At 43.2% G+C, this 20,444-nt stretch overlaps 1 protein-coding gene across 2 annotated transcripts in view; it reads left to right on the forward strand.

The window, feature by feature from the left end:
- Positions 1-211: 211 nt before the first annotated feature.
- The window catches only part of tpd52 (tumor protein D52), a gene marked incomplete at its 5' end in the record, with an annotated part of 47,735 nt that continues 27,502 nt past the window's right edge, over positions 212-20,444 (forward strand). For both annotated transcript variants that reach the window (XR_014613064.1, XM_084158556.1), the window contains one exon: positions 212-380. Coding sequence is in view for 1 of the 2 variants with exons in the window: in XM_084158556.1 (XP_084014682.1) it covers positions 362-380 (19 nt within the window). The remainder of the gene's footprint in view (positions 381-20,444) is intronic.

A 20,444-nucleotide genomic window follows, 5' to 3' on the forward strand; every position in this document is an offset into this window, starting at 1 on the left:
GGTCAGATTGAAACCCAGTCTGGAAGGTCACTCTGGGGCCACATTAAATCAATGTGTGTATGTTCAGACAGACATCAATACGGCTGTCCTACATGCAAATGTTGAAAAATGACCATAACAAAATGTGAAATATTAGTTTGTCAGCCTTGGTGTGCTAAAATAGATGGTTTGATGACGTGTGACACATTGAACCACGTGCCTGGCTCTGTTTACACTTCTACGTGCTCTTTCTACGGCTTGACGTCACAGAGGACCCCACCCCACCGCGAGCATGTGAGTGCACAAGATTGCAGGAGCGAAGTGGGGAACCTGCAAGCTTTTGGACCAAATAAGAATAGCAGAAACAGCACATAGCGTGAGGATGGAGCAAGCAGATCAAGGTAATGTATTTGTTACAGCATGCAAAATGACAGTACTATCACTGACAACCGTTTTAAAACACTGTTTAGTTTGTTTCTAACCAAAGTTAGCCAGCTAGCTGAAGGCTAATCAGAGCATATGCTAACTAACTCAAGTTCAGCCTTCTGCAGAAGCTTAAAAATAATAACTGAATGTTCTATTCTTCGATATACCCCGAGACAATAATATACAAGCCATTCATCTCAACCCATACAAGTGAAACAAGATAGACAAACATTGTACAATGTTCCTGTTCTTTGAATGTGGGAGGAAAAACAATCCAGACACAAGGAAGTTTGTCTGGTCCTCGACTTCAAAACCCAACCTCAACTGTTACTTTGTTGCACGCGTTTGAAAGAAAACGTGGAATGAGTCATAATATTGGTTGAACCATTAGCCTGTACATTTATGCGTTGTTGTTTTGCAGTTATTTTCACTGAAGTGGGTTGAAAATACGTTTTACCATATGTTTGCTCCTGGAATGCCCACACACCACACCTTGCTCTAGATGTGTCACACATTCTTTACTGTGTACAGATTGTTCTGCTTCTTGATCATTCACGTGTATGCCTTTATTATCCATTGATACGTTTACTGTATGTCTTTCGTCGTTTTAAAGGTTTGTGACAATATACATTTTTATCTCCATTGTAGACAATGTCTCTGGCACAACTGTTACAATTCAATTTTCACACTTTGAATGTACTATGTGTATGTTGTCATAATATGTTATTTTTATTTGATAGGCATCACTAAAGTGAACTAGATTATGAACAGTCTGCCTTTGATTTGCACTGTTCTTGTGATTAATCTTGTACTGTTGACAGAATGTTGTCTAGTAGTCTATCAGCACTTTTTCAGTTTTCCTGCCATCTCGGAAATGGGTAAACACTTCATGTCTCTACAGGTCTAGCCTATTATTTCACTCCCAGAACTAGGCTACACCTTGCACAATAACAATCCAAGTAGTAACCTATGCCTCTTGAGGAGCAGAATCACTGAGAGAATCTGAATTGCATGCTCCTCACTAACTCTCTCCTCCCCACCTTCTCAAAACCCATTGGAGGAGAAGGTCAGAGGGGAGGGACCTCTGGCTTTCTTATCCAATGGGTTTTGAGAAGGAGGCGCGGTGTATGCAATTGAGATTCTCCCACTGTCTACTTCTGCTTCTGCTCTCCAGTCCCCTATGACCCCTGACCCCTCTGACCACTTCCCTGTTCTCTTCCCTCCCTCCCCTCAGTTCTCATTCTGTCCAACATCCCTCTTGGGAGGTGGTTCGATGCAGGGCCAGACAGGTAGCAGCTGAATACATCCTTCCTGGCTTTGATTACTCCCTCTTCCTCTCCTCTCCTACTGGGCAGCCATCTGCCTTGTGCCTCCCTCTCCTCCCTCCTCTCCCTTCATCTGCCTGCCCACCTCTCAAGTCTCACTGCAGCTGGTATGCAGGCCAGGGAGCAGCGTGTTGTTTAAACAACAGATTGCAGGATGATGCCAGAGACACACTGTGTCTTTTTTGTGTACTTTGCAGGAGAGGCTGCCAGGTAGGAAGGCCTCTGACCTGCTTGTCTTTTCTTTTATATAGATAACATTTTAGTCAGTGGTCATGAGCAGGATCATCATCCTTTGGCGCATAGAGGTGATGCAATTTCCTGAAGTCCATCTGCTTTTTCTGTAATATGTCTTGAGGTTCAGAAACCTGTAAAATAAAAAAACTTTAATACTATGTAGGCCTATTGTATATTCGTGCTCATCAAAAGCAGCCCTGGCATTCAATACAAAGGCAGCGTTCTTGACATGCCACTATGTATCAGATAGAATACACAGCAAATATGACATATGAACCCTTTTCTATTACCTTTAATTCAAAAAAGTTAGTTCCAGTGTACACTGGATATAAATTGGCTCTGTTGCCAAGGTTTTCATCAGGGTGACTCATGATGGGACCACCAGTCAACGGTTTTCTTCTTGTCAGGCAGCTGTCATGGCAACAGAGTGAGATGTCAGTTTGTTTTTAGTGTTTCAGGTAAAAGGAGTATGAAAGCCTGTGTCTGACTGCGCCGTCATCTGGAGCCTAATTGACCAATATCAGCTAAACATTATGCCTAAACTCAGAGGAAAGAGCATATTTATGGACTCCTTTTTGAGAAATATAGAGTGCTGTGTCTTTTGCAAGTCTATCTTTCATCAGAATTTCAGGTAACCTTAATGACAAAGGCATGAAATTGTTTACCAGGGGGAAATACCTTTTTATTGTAGGGTTTAATGGTTTTAGCTAGGGAATTGCTCCAGTTCAGTAATGATATACTTCTCCGCTTGTTTGTTTAATTGAGCTGAGTTGATACAAACACCCCTTTCCTCTCTCAGTTTCATAGTTGCCATTGGTTACTTACCTACTGTATTCTCTCAGGGGTCTGTTTTTGCTCACGGGAAATGTCTCTCCATCCATTTGTTGGTACAGTGTCTGGGAATGGTTATCCCACTGGCTATAGGGTGAATGCACCAATTTGTAAGTCGCTCTGGATAAGAGCGTCTGCTAAATGACGTAAATGTGCCCTTGAGCAAGGCACTTAACCCTAATTGCTCCTGTAAGTCGCTCTGGATAAGAGCGTCTGCTAAATGACTAAAATGTAAATGAATGTCTTTCTGCACAAAATGAGGACCAGATATATACACTACCGTATATAAGTTTGGGGTCACTTAGAAATGTCCTTGTTTTCGAAAGAAAAGCAATTTTTTGGCCATTTAAAATAACATCAAATTGATCAGAAATACAGTGTAGACATTGTTAATGTGTAAATGGCTATTGTAGCTGGAAACTGCAGATTTTTAATGGAATATCTACATAGGCGTACAGAGGCCCGTTATCAGCAACCAGCAGTCCTATGTTCCAATGGCATGTTGTTTGCTAATCCAAGTTTATCATTTTAAAAGGCTAATTGATCATTAGAAAACCCTTTTGCAATTATGTTAGCACAGCTGAAAACTGTTGTGCTGATTTAAAGAAGCAATAAAACTGGCCTTCTTGAGACTAGTTGAGTATCTGGAGCATCAGCAATTGTGGGTTCGATTACAGGCTCAAAATGGCCAGAAACAAATAACTTTCTTCTGAAACTCGGTCTATTCTTGTTCTGAGAAATGAAGGCTATTCCATGCGAGGAATTGCCAAGAAACTGAAGATCTCGTACAATGCTGTGTACTACTCCCTTCACAGAACAGCGCAAACTGGCTCTAACCAGAATAGAAAGAGGAGTGGGAGGCCCCGGTGCACAACTGAGCAAGAAGAAAAATACATTAGTGTCTAGTTTGAGAAACAGGCGCCTCACAGGTCCTCAACTGGCAGAGAAAAAGTCCATCTCATCCCAAACAATCTCAATTTGGTTGAGGTCGGGGGATTGTGGAGGCCAGGTCATCTGATGCAGCACTCCATCACTCTCCTTGGTAAAATAGCCCTTACACAGCCTGGAGGTGTGTTGGGTCATTGTGCTGTTGAAAAACAAATGATAGTCCCACTAAGCCCAAACCAGATGGGATGGCGTATCGCTGCAGAATGCTGTGGTAGCCATGCTGGTTAAGTGTGGCTTGAATTCTAAATAAATCACAGACAGTCATCAGCAAAGCACCCCCACACCATAACACCTCCTCCATGCTTTACGGTGGGAAATACACATGCAGAGATAATCCATTCACCCACACTGCGTCTCGCAAAGCCATGGCGGTTGGAACCAAAAATCTCAAATTTGGACTCCAGACCAAAGGACACATTTCCACTGGTCTTATGTCCATTGCATGTGTTTCTTGGTCCGAGCAGGTCTCTTCTTATTGTTGACCTTTAGTAGTGGTTTCTTTGCAGCAATTCAACCATGAAGGCCTGATTCACAGTGTCTCCTCTGAACAGTTGATGTTGAGATGTGTCTGTTACTTGAACTCTGTGAAGCATTTATTTGGGCTGCATTTTCTGAGGCTGGTAACTCCAATGAATTTATCCTTTGCAGCAGAGGTAACTCTGGGTCTTCCATTCCTGTAGCGGTCCTCATGAGAGCCAGTTTCATCATAGTGCTTGATGGATTTTGCGACTGCACTTGACATTTTCAAAGTTCTTAATGTTCTGTATTGACTGACCTTCATGTCTTAAAGTAATAATGGACTGCCGTTTCTCTTTGCATATTTGAGCTGTTCTTGCCATAATATGGACTTGGTCTTTTACCAAATAGGGCTATCTCCTGTATACCCCCCTCCCCCCTCACTTGTCACAACACAACTGATTGGCTCAATCACATTAGGAAGGAAAAAATTTCCACAAATTAACTTTTAAGAAGGCACACCTGTTAATTGAAATGCATTACAGGTGACTACCTCATGAAGCTGGTTGAGAGAATGCCAAGAGTGTGCAAAGCTGTCATCAAAGCAAAGGGTGGCTTTGAAGAATCTCAAATAAAACATATTTTGATTTGTTTAACACTTTTTTTCATAATTTGGATGTATTCACTATTATTCTGCAATGTAGAAAATAGTCAAAATAAAGAAAAACCCTTGAATGAGTAGGTGTTCTAAAACCTTTGACCGGTAGTGTATTTCTTTACTTTAGTGAGCCTTCTGCTGTGATGTAGCGTATTTGATGTGGAGACATTGTACTCGAATGTGTGAGCTGCAATTTACCTTGAGTAGGCTACCACCTCACTAGCAGGATGTGAAAGGGCCAATGGGATGTTTCTTTTTCATGGTATGACTGATTGTGTGAAAGTGGGGCAAAGTAAGAAGAAACCAGGGCCTATATCACGTCAAGTTTATTTGTCATATGCACAGGATACAAATGGTACACAGTATAGGCCTGCTGGTCTAAACAGAGATCATTGCGGCGCGATCGTTCAGACAGACAGACATCTTTGGAAATGGTCATCTTTCTGCTTTGTATGCGTTAGCCTAGGTTTACCTATTGTATTAAAAGCACCCCTTTGTCACATACACACACTCAGAATTCGTTGCTTTAAGTTCAGTATCCTTCCTCTCCTAGTTGGGCGTGCGAGATCAAGTGCTCCTACAGTATGTGTGGTCTAAATGAAACAAGTAATTTAATATATTTATTCTGTTATTTTTGCGCTTTTGATATTGTGTGTAGGGCAGAACATTGCTGGGACCATGGCTGGCAAGTGAGCTGTGTCACATAGGCTATGCTTAAAATAACATTGCCGGACTGCGGTTGGGTTCGGGACCAGTTCTTGCGGGAGAGGGTGGGAGTCAGAAAGAAATCCAGCAGGAGCGGGTGGGTGCGGAATGAAAAGCTGCGGGACGGGAGCTGGATGAAGAAATCAGTTCCGCGCAGACCTCTCGTACACAGTACAATTAAATGCTTACTTGCAGGTTCACCTCGCAACAATGCGACATAATAGGATAATAAGAACAGGCATAGCAGTTTCATCGCTGTCTCAATGACCATAGCCATAGACCTACTGTTTATTTTATGTAGGGTTAAGGCTGGAAATCTCAGAAAGTCTTTATTACTCAGACAGTGAAATAAGATACGGTTATCGAAGGAATGGCAACGTAGGGCCTAATGCAAACGATATGTTATAGCTTTTGAAAACCTTACAATTGATCTATGGCCATTAGTAACGCACCCCAGATAATCCAATCAAACATTATTCTAAACTTTTGTTCGCAAACAAAAGATTTCCGATTGATCTTCTTTCATAATGTAGCAGAATCGCAAGCTAGCTCTACAATGGAACGGCGTGAAAACGGAGGAAAAATGTTTCTCCTTCTTCCTGTATGCTTCAAAACATGTTTTTCTCTGAGATGCGGCCTAACCTAATCATAGTAATTACTGTAAGACCAAGGTCATAGCAAAGTTACTCTAATTAGATTTCAATAAGACACAACTGGCTCCATTGAGAGGTCTGGCTCTTGTAGGAAGTCTTTCAGAATCTGAGGCAGCAACATCCACCCCCTCCAGCCAAGACTGAGACTCCACTGACTGACACTGACACATCTCTTCCTGTAAGGCCAGGTTAAAACATCAAAGAACATAGAGTTGTCATATAGAGGTAACTGCCAAAATATAGAAAATATAAACATAATGTGTCTTAATAGGGCATTGGGCCAACGAGCCGCCAGAACAGCTTCAATGCGCCTTGGCATAGATGTCTGGAACTCTATTGGAGGGATGCAACACCATTCTTCCACGAGAATTTCATTCATTTGATGGTTTGTTGAAGGTGGTGGAAAACGCTGTCTCAGGCGCCGCTCCAGAATCTCCCGTAAGTGTTCATTTGGGTTGAGATCTGGTGACTGAGACACACACACTCTTTAAACCCCCTATACTCCTTTGAGACCCCTCTTTCAAAGTCCCTGAGATCTCTTCTGCTAGCCATGGTAGCCAAAATAATGGACAACTGGGCATTTTTATACATGACCCTAAGCATGATGGGACGTTAATTGCTTAATTAACTCAGTAACCACACCTGTGTGGAAGCACCTGCTTTCAATATACTTTGTATCCCTCATTTACTCAAGTGTTTCCTTTATTTTGGCAGTTAAGATACCTGTAGATGAGGGCTGGGCGGTATATCATATTTTACGATATACCAGTATTGATGCACGGACCGGTTTTTACTTTACCTTATATAACGTTATTTTAATGTTTAGTTTGTTAAATGTGATACGCCGTGTGTAACGTCCATTTTTATAGTTTACTTCGCTACTTGTGTCATCTCTCTCTCTCCATGCCTGCCACAAAGATCTAGCCCCGCCCCCTGTCACTCAAGGAGCGCATTTGTTGTTCCTCGACCATGAGACACTTGCGTTCAGTCTGCATGGTCAATGCAGCACATTTTGTATTTTATTTAACTAGACAAGTCAGTTAAGAACAAATTCTTATTTACAATGACGGCCTACCCCGGCCAAAACCGGACGACGCTGGGCCAATTGTGCACCACCCTATGGGACTCCCAATCATGGCCGTATTGTGATACAGCCTGGAATCTAACCAGGGTCTGTAGTGATGCCTCTAGCACTGAGATGCAGTGCCTTAGACCGCTGCGCCACTCGGGAGCCCACATCCAACAATGTTGATGGCAACGATGCTGTTTTCACTTTGCTTCTTAATGTAAATCCACTAGCGTTCTATAATTACACTTCGTTTGTGTTTCTTACATCGGCAAACAGCTAGTTTGTCTTTTATTAGCAAGTTGGGCCTAAATCTTGTTAGCACCTAATGCTAATCGCTAGTTAGCTGGCTAGTTAGCTAATAAATGTACTGAGTCAGAGAAAACGTAACTAGCTATACAGCCTGATAATACCAGTGATGGTGTAGACCTAAATCAGCATGTTTGCAACAGTATCTTCTAAATCAAAGAGGAATAGGCAAAGTATATGAATATGTTAGCTACATGAAGTATCTAAGAGAACATTCAATGTAGCCAAAGATTATAGGGTCCCCGAGGAAACACTTGTCAACACTTTGAGTCCTACACTGTCACAATAACTCCTGCTTGGCATTTTCATTCATTGTCTGGCTATTCGATTATTTGAGTTGTTTAAAATCAGCATCTCCCCAGAATGTGTCCTCCATACAGTTGTTAAACGTCATCACCGCTAATTGAGAATGTTATGCTATGAAATGCTGAACTGCAACCAATATGAGAGTAATCACAGGAAAATAATGACAGTTGTACTTTGTTTCTTACCATTCTATTAGTGGCATTATTTGTAATATGTTGAGAAGTATAAATATGTATTCAAAGTGCACACTATCTTCTAACTATAGAATTAGAATAATCATTATATTTACATGATTCCAACAGTTCACCCAAGTGTTTTGATCTAAATCGCAAGTCAAATTGCAATTGCAACATTTGGTTAAAAATAAGGCCTCGTTTTTTTTAGCCTATATCATGCAGCCCTACGTGGCAGTGTGGAAATGATCTCAAATGAGTTCAGGAAATTTTGGTGGTTGAAGTTTAATTGAACAGTATAAAACAATCAGAATGGAGAGCGACCCATTGAAGCAACCCTAGGGTCACGCACTACTCATAAAGCAAATTTGGAACTTTTATTATTAAAAACATAAAATACCTTCAAAAATGTGAAAAATACCGTGATATGATATTTGGGCCATATCGTCCAGCCCTACTACCAAGCAGAGGATGGTGATGCAGGCACTGGATAAGAGCGCCTACTAAATGACTAAAATTTTAAATATAATAGGCCTATCACTGTGGAGATAGTGGTTTATTTTAACTCCAGCTGAACATGAACCATAACAGGATAAGACTTTGTCAGAATCCTTGTCAAGTCAGCTGTAATGGAATGTCCACTCCATACTTCTATCCCAGAAGGGTTTGCTCATCTGTTGCTTTATTTTTACACAACTTCCTCCCGGTCCCATGATCAAAGACTAGGCCTGTGTATGTGGAGGATCATAGAAGGACAACCTGCAATCTCCCATCTTTTCTCTTATGCAGTTAACTTCTTTGCTATTCTCGTTATGCCGCTAATGTTATCCCCTTTGCAACCCCTAGCAACAGCACAGTGCTATAAACTGTTGTCATCGGAAACGTCCGGGGTGAAAAGGGTCGCTGCTGTGTGACTCGCAATTCAATACAGGGTCTATTTCTTTAAGTGAATTCATTTATAGGGTTGATTTCTTTATGGGCTGTCAACTGGCTGTCAGCTGTAGGTGGGCCAGGGAGCCTGGGGAGCACTAACATTACACTGAGGGGAGAAACCTGGGCCTGGCTGTAAAAGTCAAACTGAATAATCGGCTGGCTTTTGGGTTCAAGTGGAGAAATGTGGGTTTCCTGCTCATAATATCAATGATCTTGAGGAAATCAGGACAAATGTAGAGCAAGGAACATCTCCACGGGAGAAGGACACGATTTCCATCTCTGAATTACATTTTTGTTGTGAGAGCCTGAAAAAGAAGCTTCAACAGTCTTCTAGCTCAGAGATTACACCACCAAAATAAATATATATATAATATTTTTAAGCCCAATGAAAGCTCCCCTCATATCCCAGAAGTGCCTCAGTAGAACTCCCTCTCTAGTAGATCGTCATGGGCCTCCCATCATAACACTGTGAAAATCGCAGGCCTCCCCTCTCACATGGTACCCCTGGCTATGTCCAGTCCTGAACTGGAGACTTGAGTCATCCTCCAGTGTCCCATGGTCATGGGGTGATGCCCCCCTTTAGGTGTGGAGAAATCCTAGGCTTCTTCGTCTACACATTGTTTGGCTTCCATCCTCCCCTGACTGACTGACTGTGGCCAGCCATGTCTGGGCTGGGTCTGCGCTGGAGAGTCATCATCCATCAAGCCAGTGTCTCATGATTCCTGTTTGGGCCCCTCCACCATGTGACACGGTGAGCAGGGAATAATCTACTGACTAGAGGCTGTTGAGTATTAACAACTTAAAGGAGCGTCTTTCTTTCTGTCTGACCACGGTGGCCGTTTGTGTTCAAACTCTGCTGGGCAGTGTTGAAATGAATGTCCGACACTGACGGTCCCGGTTTTGAGGGAATAAGAAAAACAAGAAGCTAAAGTAAGAGAGAAACACACACACACTCCTTCCTTTGTCAGTTTAAACCCTTGCTTTCATCAGTAGCCTTAAGGGAGGGGAAAAAAGTATTTGATCCCCTGCTGATTTTGTACGTTTGCCCACTGACAAAGAAATGATCAGTCTATAATTTTAATGGTAGGTTTATTTGAACAGTGAGAGACAGAATAACAACAAAAAAATCCAGAAAAACGCATGTCAAAAATGTTATAAATTGATTTGAATTTTAATGAGGGAAATAAGTATTTGACCCCCTCTCAATCAGAAAGATTTCTGGCTCCCAAGTGTATTTTTATACAGGTAACGAGCTGAGTTTAGGAGCACTCCCTTTAAGAGTGCTCCTAATCTCAGCTTGTTACCTGTATAAAAGACACCTGTCCACAGAAGCAATCAATCAATCAGATTCCAAACTCTCCACCATGGCCAAGACCAAAGAGCTCTCCAAGGATGTCAGGGACAAGATTGTAGACCTACACAAGGCTGGAATGGGCTACAAGACCATCGCCAAGCAGCTTAGTGAGAAGGTTACTACAGTTGGTGCGATTATTCGCAAATGGAAGAAACACAAAATAACTGTCAATCTCCCTCGGCCTGGGGCTCCATGCAAGATCTCACCTCGTGGAGTTGCAATGATCATGAGAACGGTGAGGAATCAACCCAGAACTACACGGGAGGATCTTGTCAATGATCTCAAGGCAGCTGGGACCATAGTCACCAAGAAAACAATTGGTAAGACACTACGCCGTGAAGGACTGAAATCCTGCAGCGCCCGCAATGTCCCCCTGCTCAAGAAAGCACATATACAGGCCCGTCTGAAGTTTGCCAATGAACATCTGAATGATTCAGAGGAGAACTGGGTGAAAGTGTTGTGGTCAGATGAGACCAAAATCGAGCTCTTTGGCATCAACTCAACTCACCGTGTTTGGAGGAGGAACGCTGCCTATGACCCCAAGAACACCATCCCCACCGTCAAACATGGAGGTGGAAACATTATGCTTTGGGGGTGTTTTTCTGCTAAGGGGACAGGACAACTTCACCGCATCAAAGGGACGATGGACGGGGCCATATCCATCTTTTCAGCCAGGGCATTGAAAATGGGTCGTGGATGGGCATTCCAGCATGACAATGACACACGGCCAAGGCAACAAAGGAGTGGCTCAAGAAGAAGCACATTAAGGTCCTGGAGTGGCCTAGCCAGTCTCCAGACCTTAATCCCATAGAAAATCTGTGGAGGGAGCTGAAGGTTCGAGTTGCCAAACGTCAGCCTCAACCTTAATGACTTGGAGAAGTGGGACAAAATCCCTCCTGAGATGTGTGCAAACCTTGTGGCCAACTGCAAGAAACGTCTGACCTCTGTGATTGCCAATAAGGGTTTTCCCACCAAAGTACTAAGTCGTGTTTTGCAGAGGGGTCAAATACTTATTTCCCTCATTAAAATGCAAATCAATTTATAATATTTTTGACATGTTTTTCTGGATTTTTTTGTTGTTATTCTGTCTCTCACTGTTCAAATAAACCTACCATTAAAATTATAGACTGATCATTTCTTTGTCAGTTGGCAAACGTACAAAATCAGCAGGGGATCAAATACTTTTTTCCCTCACTGTATTTGGTTTAAGGAGTTCTACATTTACATTTTAGTCATTTAGCAGACGCTCTTATCCAGTGAATATATATATATATATATATATATATTTTTTTTTTTTTTTTTTTATACTGGCCCCCGTGGGAATCGAACCCACAACCCTGACGTTGCAAACGCCATGCTCTATGAGTTCTATGTGTAGCTGGTAAGGTTAGAGTTGCCAGCTCTGGTTTCTTGAAATTAGCATTTCAGTTAAAGAGGGAGATGGCTATCTGCTGTTTGAATCATTACCCCCACTGAAAATAAATACCTAACTTGTAAATCTACAAAAAAAAGTATTTAGTCAGCCACCAATAGTGCAATTTCTCCCACTTAAAAAGATGAGAGAGGCCTGTAATTTTCATCATAGGTATACGTCAACTATGACAGACAAAATGAGAAAAAAAAATCCAGAAAATCACATTGTAGGATTTTTAATGAATTTATTTGCAAATTATGGTGGAAAATAAGTATTTGGTCAATAACAAAAGTTTCTCAATACTTTGTTATATACCCTTTGTTGGCAATGACACAGGTCAAACGTTTTCTGTAAGTCTTCACAAGGTTTTCACACACTGTTGCTGGTATTTTGGCCCATTCCTCCATGCAGATCTCCTCTAGAGCAGTGATGTTTTGGGGATGTCGCTGGGCAACACGGACTTTCAACTCCCTCCAAATAATTTCTATGGGGTTGAGATCTGGAGACTGGCTAGGCCACTCCAGGACCTTGAAATGCTTCTTACGAAGCCACTCCTTCGTTGCCCGGGCGGTGTGTTTGGGATCATTGTCATGCTGAAAGACCCAGCCACGTTTCATCTTCAATGCCCTTGCTGATGGAAGGAGGTTTTCACTCAAAATCTCATGATTTCACGATACATGGCCCCATTCATTCTTTCCTTTACACGGATCAGTCGTCCTGGTCCCTTTGCAGAAAAACAGCCCCAAAGCATGATGTTTCCACCCCCATGCTTCACAGTAGGTATGGTGTTCTTTGGATGCAACTCAGCATTCTTTGTCCTCCAAACACGACGAGTTGAGTTTTTACCAAAAAGTTATATTTTGGTTTCATCTGACCATATGACATTCTCCCAATCCTCTTCTGGATCATCCAAATGCACTCTAGCAAACTTCAGACGGGCCTGGACATGTACTGGCTTAAGCAGGGGGACACGTCTGGCACTGCAGGATTTGAGTCCCGGGCGGCGTAGTGTGTTACTGATGGTAGGCTTTGTTACTTTGGTCCCAGCTCTCTGCAGGTCATTCACTAGGTCCCCCCGTGTGTTTCTGGGATTTTTGCTCACTGTTCTTGTGATCATTTTGACCCCACGGGGTGAGATCTTGCGTGGAGCCCCAGATCGAGGGAGATTATCAGTGGTCTTGTATGTCTTCCATTTCCTAATAATTGCTCCCACAGTGGATTTCTTCAAACCAAGCTGCTTACCTATTGCAGATTCAGTCTTCCCAGCCTGGTGCAGGTCTACAATTTTGTTTCTGGTGTCCTTTGACAGCTCTTTGGTCTTGGCCATAGTGGAGTTTGGAGTGTGACTGTTTGAGGTTGTGGACAGGTGTCTTTTATACTGATAACAAGTTCAAACAGGTGCCATTAATACAGGTAACGAGTGGAGGACAGAGGAGCCTCTTAAAGAAGAAGTTACAGGTCTGTGAGAGCCAGAAATCTTGCTTGTTTGTAGGTGACCAAATACTTATTTTCCACCATAATTTGCAAATAAATTCATTAAAAATCCTACAATGTGATTTTCAGGATTTTTTTCCTCAATTTGTCTGTCATAGTTGACGTGTACCTATGATGAAAATTACAGGCCTCTCTCATCTTTTTAAGTGGGAGAACTTGCACAATTGGTGGCTGACTAAATGCATTTTTCCCCCACTGTATATGGAGAGGCAGTAGCAGTGCGTGGGTAAAATCACTGGGAAAGCCAAGCCAGAAAAAACAAAAAGCCATATTACAAACCTATGTGTTGTGATAATTGCGTTGTTTGCTCTATTTACATTTACGTCATTTAGCAGACGCTCTTATCCAGAGCGACTTACAGTTAGTGAGTGCCTACATTTTCATACTGGCACCCCGTGGGAATCGAACCCACAACCCTGGCGTTGCAAGCGTCATGCTCAACCAACTGAGCTACACGGGACTCTATAACCTATTAGTTCATATGCCTTGACACCGTGATATGTAGGCCTAAGGCCGAGACGACAATAAGAAGACAGTAGCAGAATAAATTCAACCACACCTTTGTTTCATTACAAAACCGGAGAGCTTTGTGGAGTCCACAAAGCATATTGCATGTAACAAACCGTTACATGACCTACAGCATGGTCAATCAAGTCAATGTTTCCGACTATTGATTTAGAACACCGGAGAGTTACCGCAAATAGCAAACAAAACAGGAGATGGCTCCACTATTCCACCACCATTTCAACATCCTCAAATCACCTATGCTTACTCTAATACAGTGACAACTAAAATATACCAAAGACAATTAAGTCCAATCAACATAAGCTAAATATGTGGCTGTCCATGGTACTGATTTCTGTGTGTGTGTAGATGTTTTTCAACGTGTTGACTCACCTTACTTTGTAGAGAAACGCCAATGCCATCCTCATCTCTTTCATGTTGCCGAACCGGTCTATGACTCTGTCATACAGCACACGCTTTTAGTTTTTGTTGTCCTAGGCTACCTGGCTAAAATGCTTGCTCGCTAGCCTAACTTCCTTTCATGGGCAATGATGAGCCAGCTAGTTAACATTAGCCTATTACATCTAGCTACATATTGAACTTCCATCCTCTCAGGCCAGAGGCACAGTGTATGAATTTATGGTTGGATCAGAATCACCGTTATAATCATTGGCCAGTACGGATAATTGAATAAAACCACAAGTCCAAATCCCTATCTCCATCCATGGCTAATTTAGGAAAGGGACCATTTTAGCTGGCTAGCTAGCCACCGGAGACAAGAACACAACGAGATGCAACAATTAAAGTTTTTTTTCTGTCTGACGTTTGGCTTGATGTGATGTAATTGATGTGAAGCCAAATCCAAACTGGCTACCCTTGACACCCTTCTTTTTTTTTTTTTGGGTGCGCCAGGACCTTTCTCAGTTGAGCTCACTCAGTTTAGCTCAAAGCTGATTGGCTATTATTGTATACTTTTTTATCAAGGGAGGCCAAATGCTCGCTGGCTTCCTTTGCATTCAATGCTACAGGTGGCAACAGTACCATACTCTTTTTGACCAGACAGCATCAGATAGATGGGCTGCACATACAGAGACAGAGGGGTGCTGTTTTGCTCGCTCTGATGCTTTTTCTGGTGAGATACATTCAGCCTCCTGTGAATTGAAAGAAAATTATGGAACACAGAGAGATGGAAGATAAATTATTTAATGTTTAATTTTTTTCTTGGTCATTTTTGGGGGGGGTAGTCTGGCTTCCCTTGGCATCCATGAATACACACCACTGTGGAGAAGCTGCATGGATTCAATAACAGTTATTACTATAGTTCCTCTAATATTAAAACAAATTGTAAAGTTCTATTTGTTGGTAAGGAAGTGTGACTACTCGACCTACAGGGTGCTTTTGTTATACCCCTGAAAGGGGGAAATATATAAATAAATCCGGCTTCAAGTCAACAGTAATGAGGGACTGATGCTGCTCCGTGCTCCCATATAAGAATTCCTAGGTATAACCAATCAAACTCAGATCAGACATCACTAGAGCACACAGATTGTATTATCAACATTCAGATAAATGAATAGCATACACTGAACGAAAATATAAACGCAGCATATAAAGTGTTGGTCCCATGTTTCATGAGCTGAAATTAAAGTTCCCAGAAATGTTCCATACACACAAAAAGCTTATTTCTCTCAATATGTTTTGCACAAATATTTTTACATCCATGTTAGTGAGCATTTCTTCTTTGCCAAGAAGCTGATTATACAGCATGATCATTACACAGGTGCACCTTGTGCTGGGAACAATAAAAGGCCACTCTAAAATGTGCAGTTTTGTCACACAACACAATGCCACAGATGTCTCAAGTTTTGAGGGAGCGTGCAATTGGCATGCTGACTGTAGGATTGTCCACCAGAGCTGTTGCCAGAGAATTTGTTTATTTTTCTACCATAAGCCAGCTCCAACGTCGTTTTAGATTATTTGGCAGTATGTCCAACCGGCCTCACAACCGCAGACCACGAGTGTGGCGTTGTGTGGGCGAGCAGTTTGCTGATGTCAACATTGTGAACAGAGTGCCCCATGGTGGGGTTATGGTATGGGCAGGCAATAGCTACGGACAACGAACAAAATTGCATTTTATTGATGGCAATTTGAATGCACAGAGATACTGTGATGAGATCCTGAGGCCCATTGTAGCGCCATCACCTCATGTTTCAGCATGGTAATGCACGGCCCCATGTCGCAAGGATCTATACACAATTCCTGGAAGCTGAAAATGTCCCAGTTCTTCCATGGGCTGCATACTCACCCGGACATGTCACCCATTGAGCATGTTTGGGATGCTCTGGATCGACGTGTACGACAGCGTGTTCCAGTTCTCGCCAATATCCAGCAACTTCGCACAGCCATTGAAGAGGAGTGGGACAACATAACACAGGCCACAATCAACAGCCTGATCAACTCTATGTGAAGGAGATGTGTCGCGCTGCATGAGGTCCAGCCACAGCCCAGACTTGAACCCGATCAAACATCTCTGGAAAGACCTGAAAATAGCTGTGCAGCAACGCTCCCCATCCATCCTGACAGAGCTTGAGAGGATCTGCAGAGAAGAATGAAACATATTTCAATCAGATTGTCTTTAGTCAGTTTAAACAATATTCCTTTCACTTCCATGTGCATATCCTTTAATAGCAGAAAGGTTGACTACAACTCTTTAAATGAAGGTTCCCTTTTACTGAATGGACCTTGCTGCTCCCTGATATTCACTCTGACCTCAGTTTGCACGCACTCCTTTTCCAGTGTCTGTCGAACTGCCACCTTAGCCGCCTGTCACACTCTGTCTGCCTGAGTTGGTTTTGAAGATGAATGTCATTTGAGGGGTCTTCCTATCTTGTGGTAACGATGTAGCTAGCTTCGGCTATAGGAATTCCTCGGTATAACCAATGAAACTCAGATCAGACATAACTAGAGCACATAGATCGTATTATCAACATTCAGATAAATGAAAAGCATATTACTTACTGGGACACATTATCCTGTATTATTGTTTTGTTATTATTAATGCACATTTCATTTTATCACACTTTCCCTTTAAGATGATGCGTGGCCGACTTTTACTTCGTATTTTAATGCATATGTATGAAAGTAGGCTGGTTTATACACGCATAGGCGTGTGTGTGTGTGTCCTCTGTAATGTTCTTATTGAGTGATGCAGGCTTTGGTGTGTGTGTGTGCATGCACCTGCTTCTTGTAAGGAACTTGGTGAATGGAAGCACTCACTGTAAGGCCTCATTGTAACCTGAATATTTGTATCACAGCCTTGCCATACTGTAACAGACTCTGATCCACATATTTCACTGGTAGAATATGTTCTATAGTTCACAATCCTACACAGATGGTTGCTAGAACACACATGGCTCTTACAAAGACAAATATGATTTGACAAATCCAAGATTCCTATAACAATGGCAGAACCTTTCTCCATTCAAACCAAGGTCCTTCCTTCCTTACCACCCTCAACTTTAGTGTGACACAATACAGACACTGACAGCACTACAGCCAAGCACCATGGGAAAAGAACGCTAAGGCTATGCGCTGAAACAGTTGAAAAAGAAAAGGAAAGCCGCACACTCTAGGAGCTCAGATGCAATAATTTAATATCCTAATAACCAACGTTTCGACAGACAAGCTGTCTTCATCAGGGTATAATGACAAACACTGCGGGTCACTAGTTTATATAGTGTCAAAGGACACACGCAGGTGTCTGTAATCATGGCCAGAAAATCTTAAGTGTTATTACATACATGTGGTCCTCTGTAGCTCAGCTGGTAGAACACGTCGCTTGTAACGGCAAGGTAGTGGGTTCGATCCCCGGGACCACCCATACACAAAAAAAATTATACACGCATGACTGTAAGTCGCTTTGGATAAAAGCGTCTGCTAAATGGCATATTATTATTATTATTATTATTATTATTATTATTATTATACAGCCGGGAAGAGCTATTGGATATCAGAGCGCCGTCAACTTACCAGCACTGCGACCAGGAATACGACTTTCCCGAATACGACTTTGTCCGCACCATCCAGGGCATTTGAACTGATTCCAGAGGCCGACCCAAAACAATGCTGCCGGAGGAGAGGGAGCCGGAGCGGTCTCCTAGTCAGACTTAGGAGGAGCACATACCACCCATCGCTTCCAAGTATATTACTCGCTAATGTCCAGTAGCTAGACAACAAAGTTGACGAGATCAGGGCAAAGGTTGCTTTCCAGAGAGACATTAGGGATTGTAACATACTGTGTTTCACAGAAACTTGACTCTCTCTGGATATACTGTCCCCGTCCATACAGCCATCTGGGTTCAGTACATCGCGCCGACAGGAATAAACATCTTTCCGAGAAGAAGAAGGGTGGGGGGGGGGGGGTATGTTTCATGATTAACGACTCATGGTGTAATTGTAACAACATAACAGGAGCTCAAGTCATTTTGTTCACCTGACCTAGAATTCCTCACAATCAAATGCCGACCATATTATCTCCCAAGATAACTTTCTTCGGTTATAGTCACGGTTGTGTATATCCCCCCTCAAGCCGATACCACGACGGCCCTCAAGGAACTTCGCTGGACTTTATGCAAACTGGAAACCATATATCCAGAGGCTGCATTTATTGTAGCTGGGGATTTTAACAAAGCAAATTTGAGAAAAAGGCCACCTAAATTCTATCAGCATAGTGACTGTAGCACTCGCCCTGGGAAAACACTGGACCATTGTTACACTAATTTCCACGATGCAAACAAGGCCCTCCCCCGCTCTCCTTTCGGCAAATCTGACCACGACTCCATTTTGCTCCTCCCTTCCTATAGGCAGAAACTCAAACAGGAAGCACCCGTGCTTAGGACCAATCGGAATCCACGCTTCAAGATTGTTTTGATCACGCGGACTGGGATATGTTCCGGGTAGCCTCTGAGAATAATATAGACGTATACGGTGATTCGGTGAGTGGGTTTATAAGGAAGTGTATAGGAGATGTCATACCCACTGTGACTATTAAAACCTACACTAACCAGAAACCGTGGATAGATGGCAGCATTTGCGAAAAACTGAAAGCACGAACCACTGCATTTAACCATGGCAAGGTGACGGGGGAATATGGCAGAATAAAAACAGTGGTCATTCCCTCCGCAAGGCAGTCAAACCGGCAAAACGTCAATATGGAGACAAAGTGGAGTCGCAATTCAACGACTCAGACACGAGACGTATGTGGCAGGGTTTACTGACAATCACGGACTACAATAGGAAAACCAGCCACGTCGCGGACACCGACGTCTTGCTGCCAGACAAGCTAAACAAGTTCTTTGCCTGCTTTGAGGATAACATGGTGCCACCGACGCAGCCAGCTACCAAGGACTGTGGGCTCTCCTTCTCTGTGGCCGACGTGAGTAAGACATTTAAACGTGTTAACCCTCGCAAGGCTGCCGGCCCAGATGGCAATCCTAGCCACGTCCTAAGAGCATGCGCAGACAAGCTGGCTGGTGTGTTTACGGACACATTCAATCTTTCCCTATCCCAGTCTGCTGTCCCCACATGATTCAAGATGGCCACCATTGTTTCTATACCCAAGAATGCAAAGGTAACTGAACTAAATGACTATCGCCCCGTAGCACTCACTGTCATCATGAAGTGCTTTTAGAGACTAGTCAAGGATCATATCACCTCCACCTTACCTGTCACACTGGACCCACTTCAATTTGCTTACCGCCCCAATAGGTCCACAGACGACGCAATCGCCATCACACTGCACACTGCCCAATCCCATCTGGACAAGAGGAATACCCATGTAAGAATGCTGTTCATTGACTATAGCTCAGCATTCAACACCATAGTACCCTCCAAGCTCATCATTAAGCTTGAGGCCCTGGGTCTCAACCCCGACCTGTGCAATTGGGTCCTGAACTTCCTGACGGGCCGCCCCCAGGTGGTGAAGGTAGGAAACCTCTCCACTTCGCTGATCCTCAACACTGGGTCCCCACAAGGGTGCGTGCTCAGCCCACTCGTGTACTCCCTGTTCACCCATGACTGCATAGCCATGCACGCCTCCAACTCAATCATCAAGTTTGCAGACAACACAACAGTAGTAGGCTTGATTACCAACAACGATAAGACAGCCTACAGGGAGGAGGTGAGGGCACTTGGAGTGTGGTGTCAGGAATATAACCTCACTCAACATCCACAAAACAAAGATGTTCGTGGAATTCGGCAAACAGCAGAGGGAGTACCCCCCCTATCCACATCGACGGGACAGCAGTGGAGAAGGTGGAAAGCTTCAAGTTCCTCGGCGTACATATCACTGACAAACTGAAATGGTCCACCCACGCAGACAGTGTGGTGAAGAAGGCGCAACAGAGCCTCTTCAACCTCAGGAGGCTGAACAAATTTGGCCTGTCACCTAAAACCCTCACAAACTTTTACAGATGCACAATTGAGAGCATCCTGTCGGCTGTATCACTGCCTGGTAAGGCAACTGCACCGCCCACTACCTGCCCTCCAGGACACCTACAGCACCCGATGTCACAGGAAGGCCAAAAAGATAATTAAGGACAACTACCACCCGAGCCACTGCCTGTTCACCCCGCTATCATCCAGAAGGCGAGGTCAGTACAGGTGCATCAAAGCTGGG

Source organism: Coregonus lavaretus, assembly GCF_964263955.1.
Source record: "Coregonus lavaretus genome assembly, chromosome: 3".
Taxonomy (NCBI): domain Eukaryota; kingdom Metazoa; phylum Chordata; class Actinopteri; order Salmoniformes; family Salmonidae; genus Coregonus; species Coregonus lavaretus.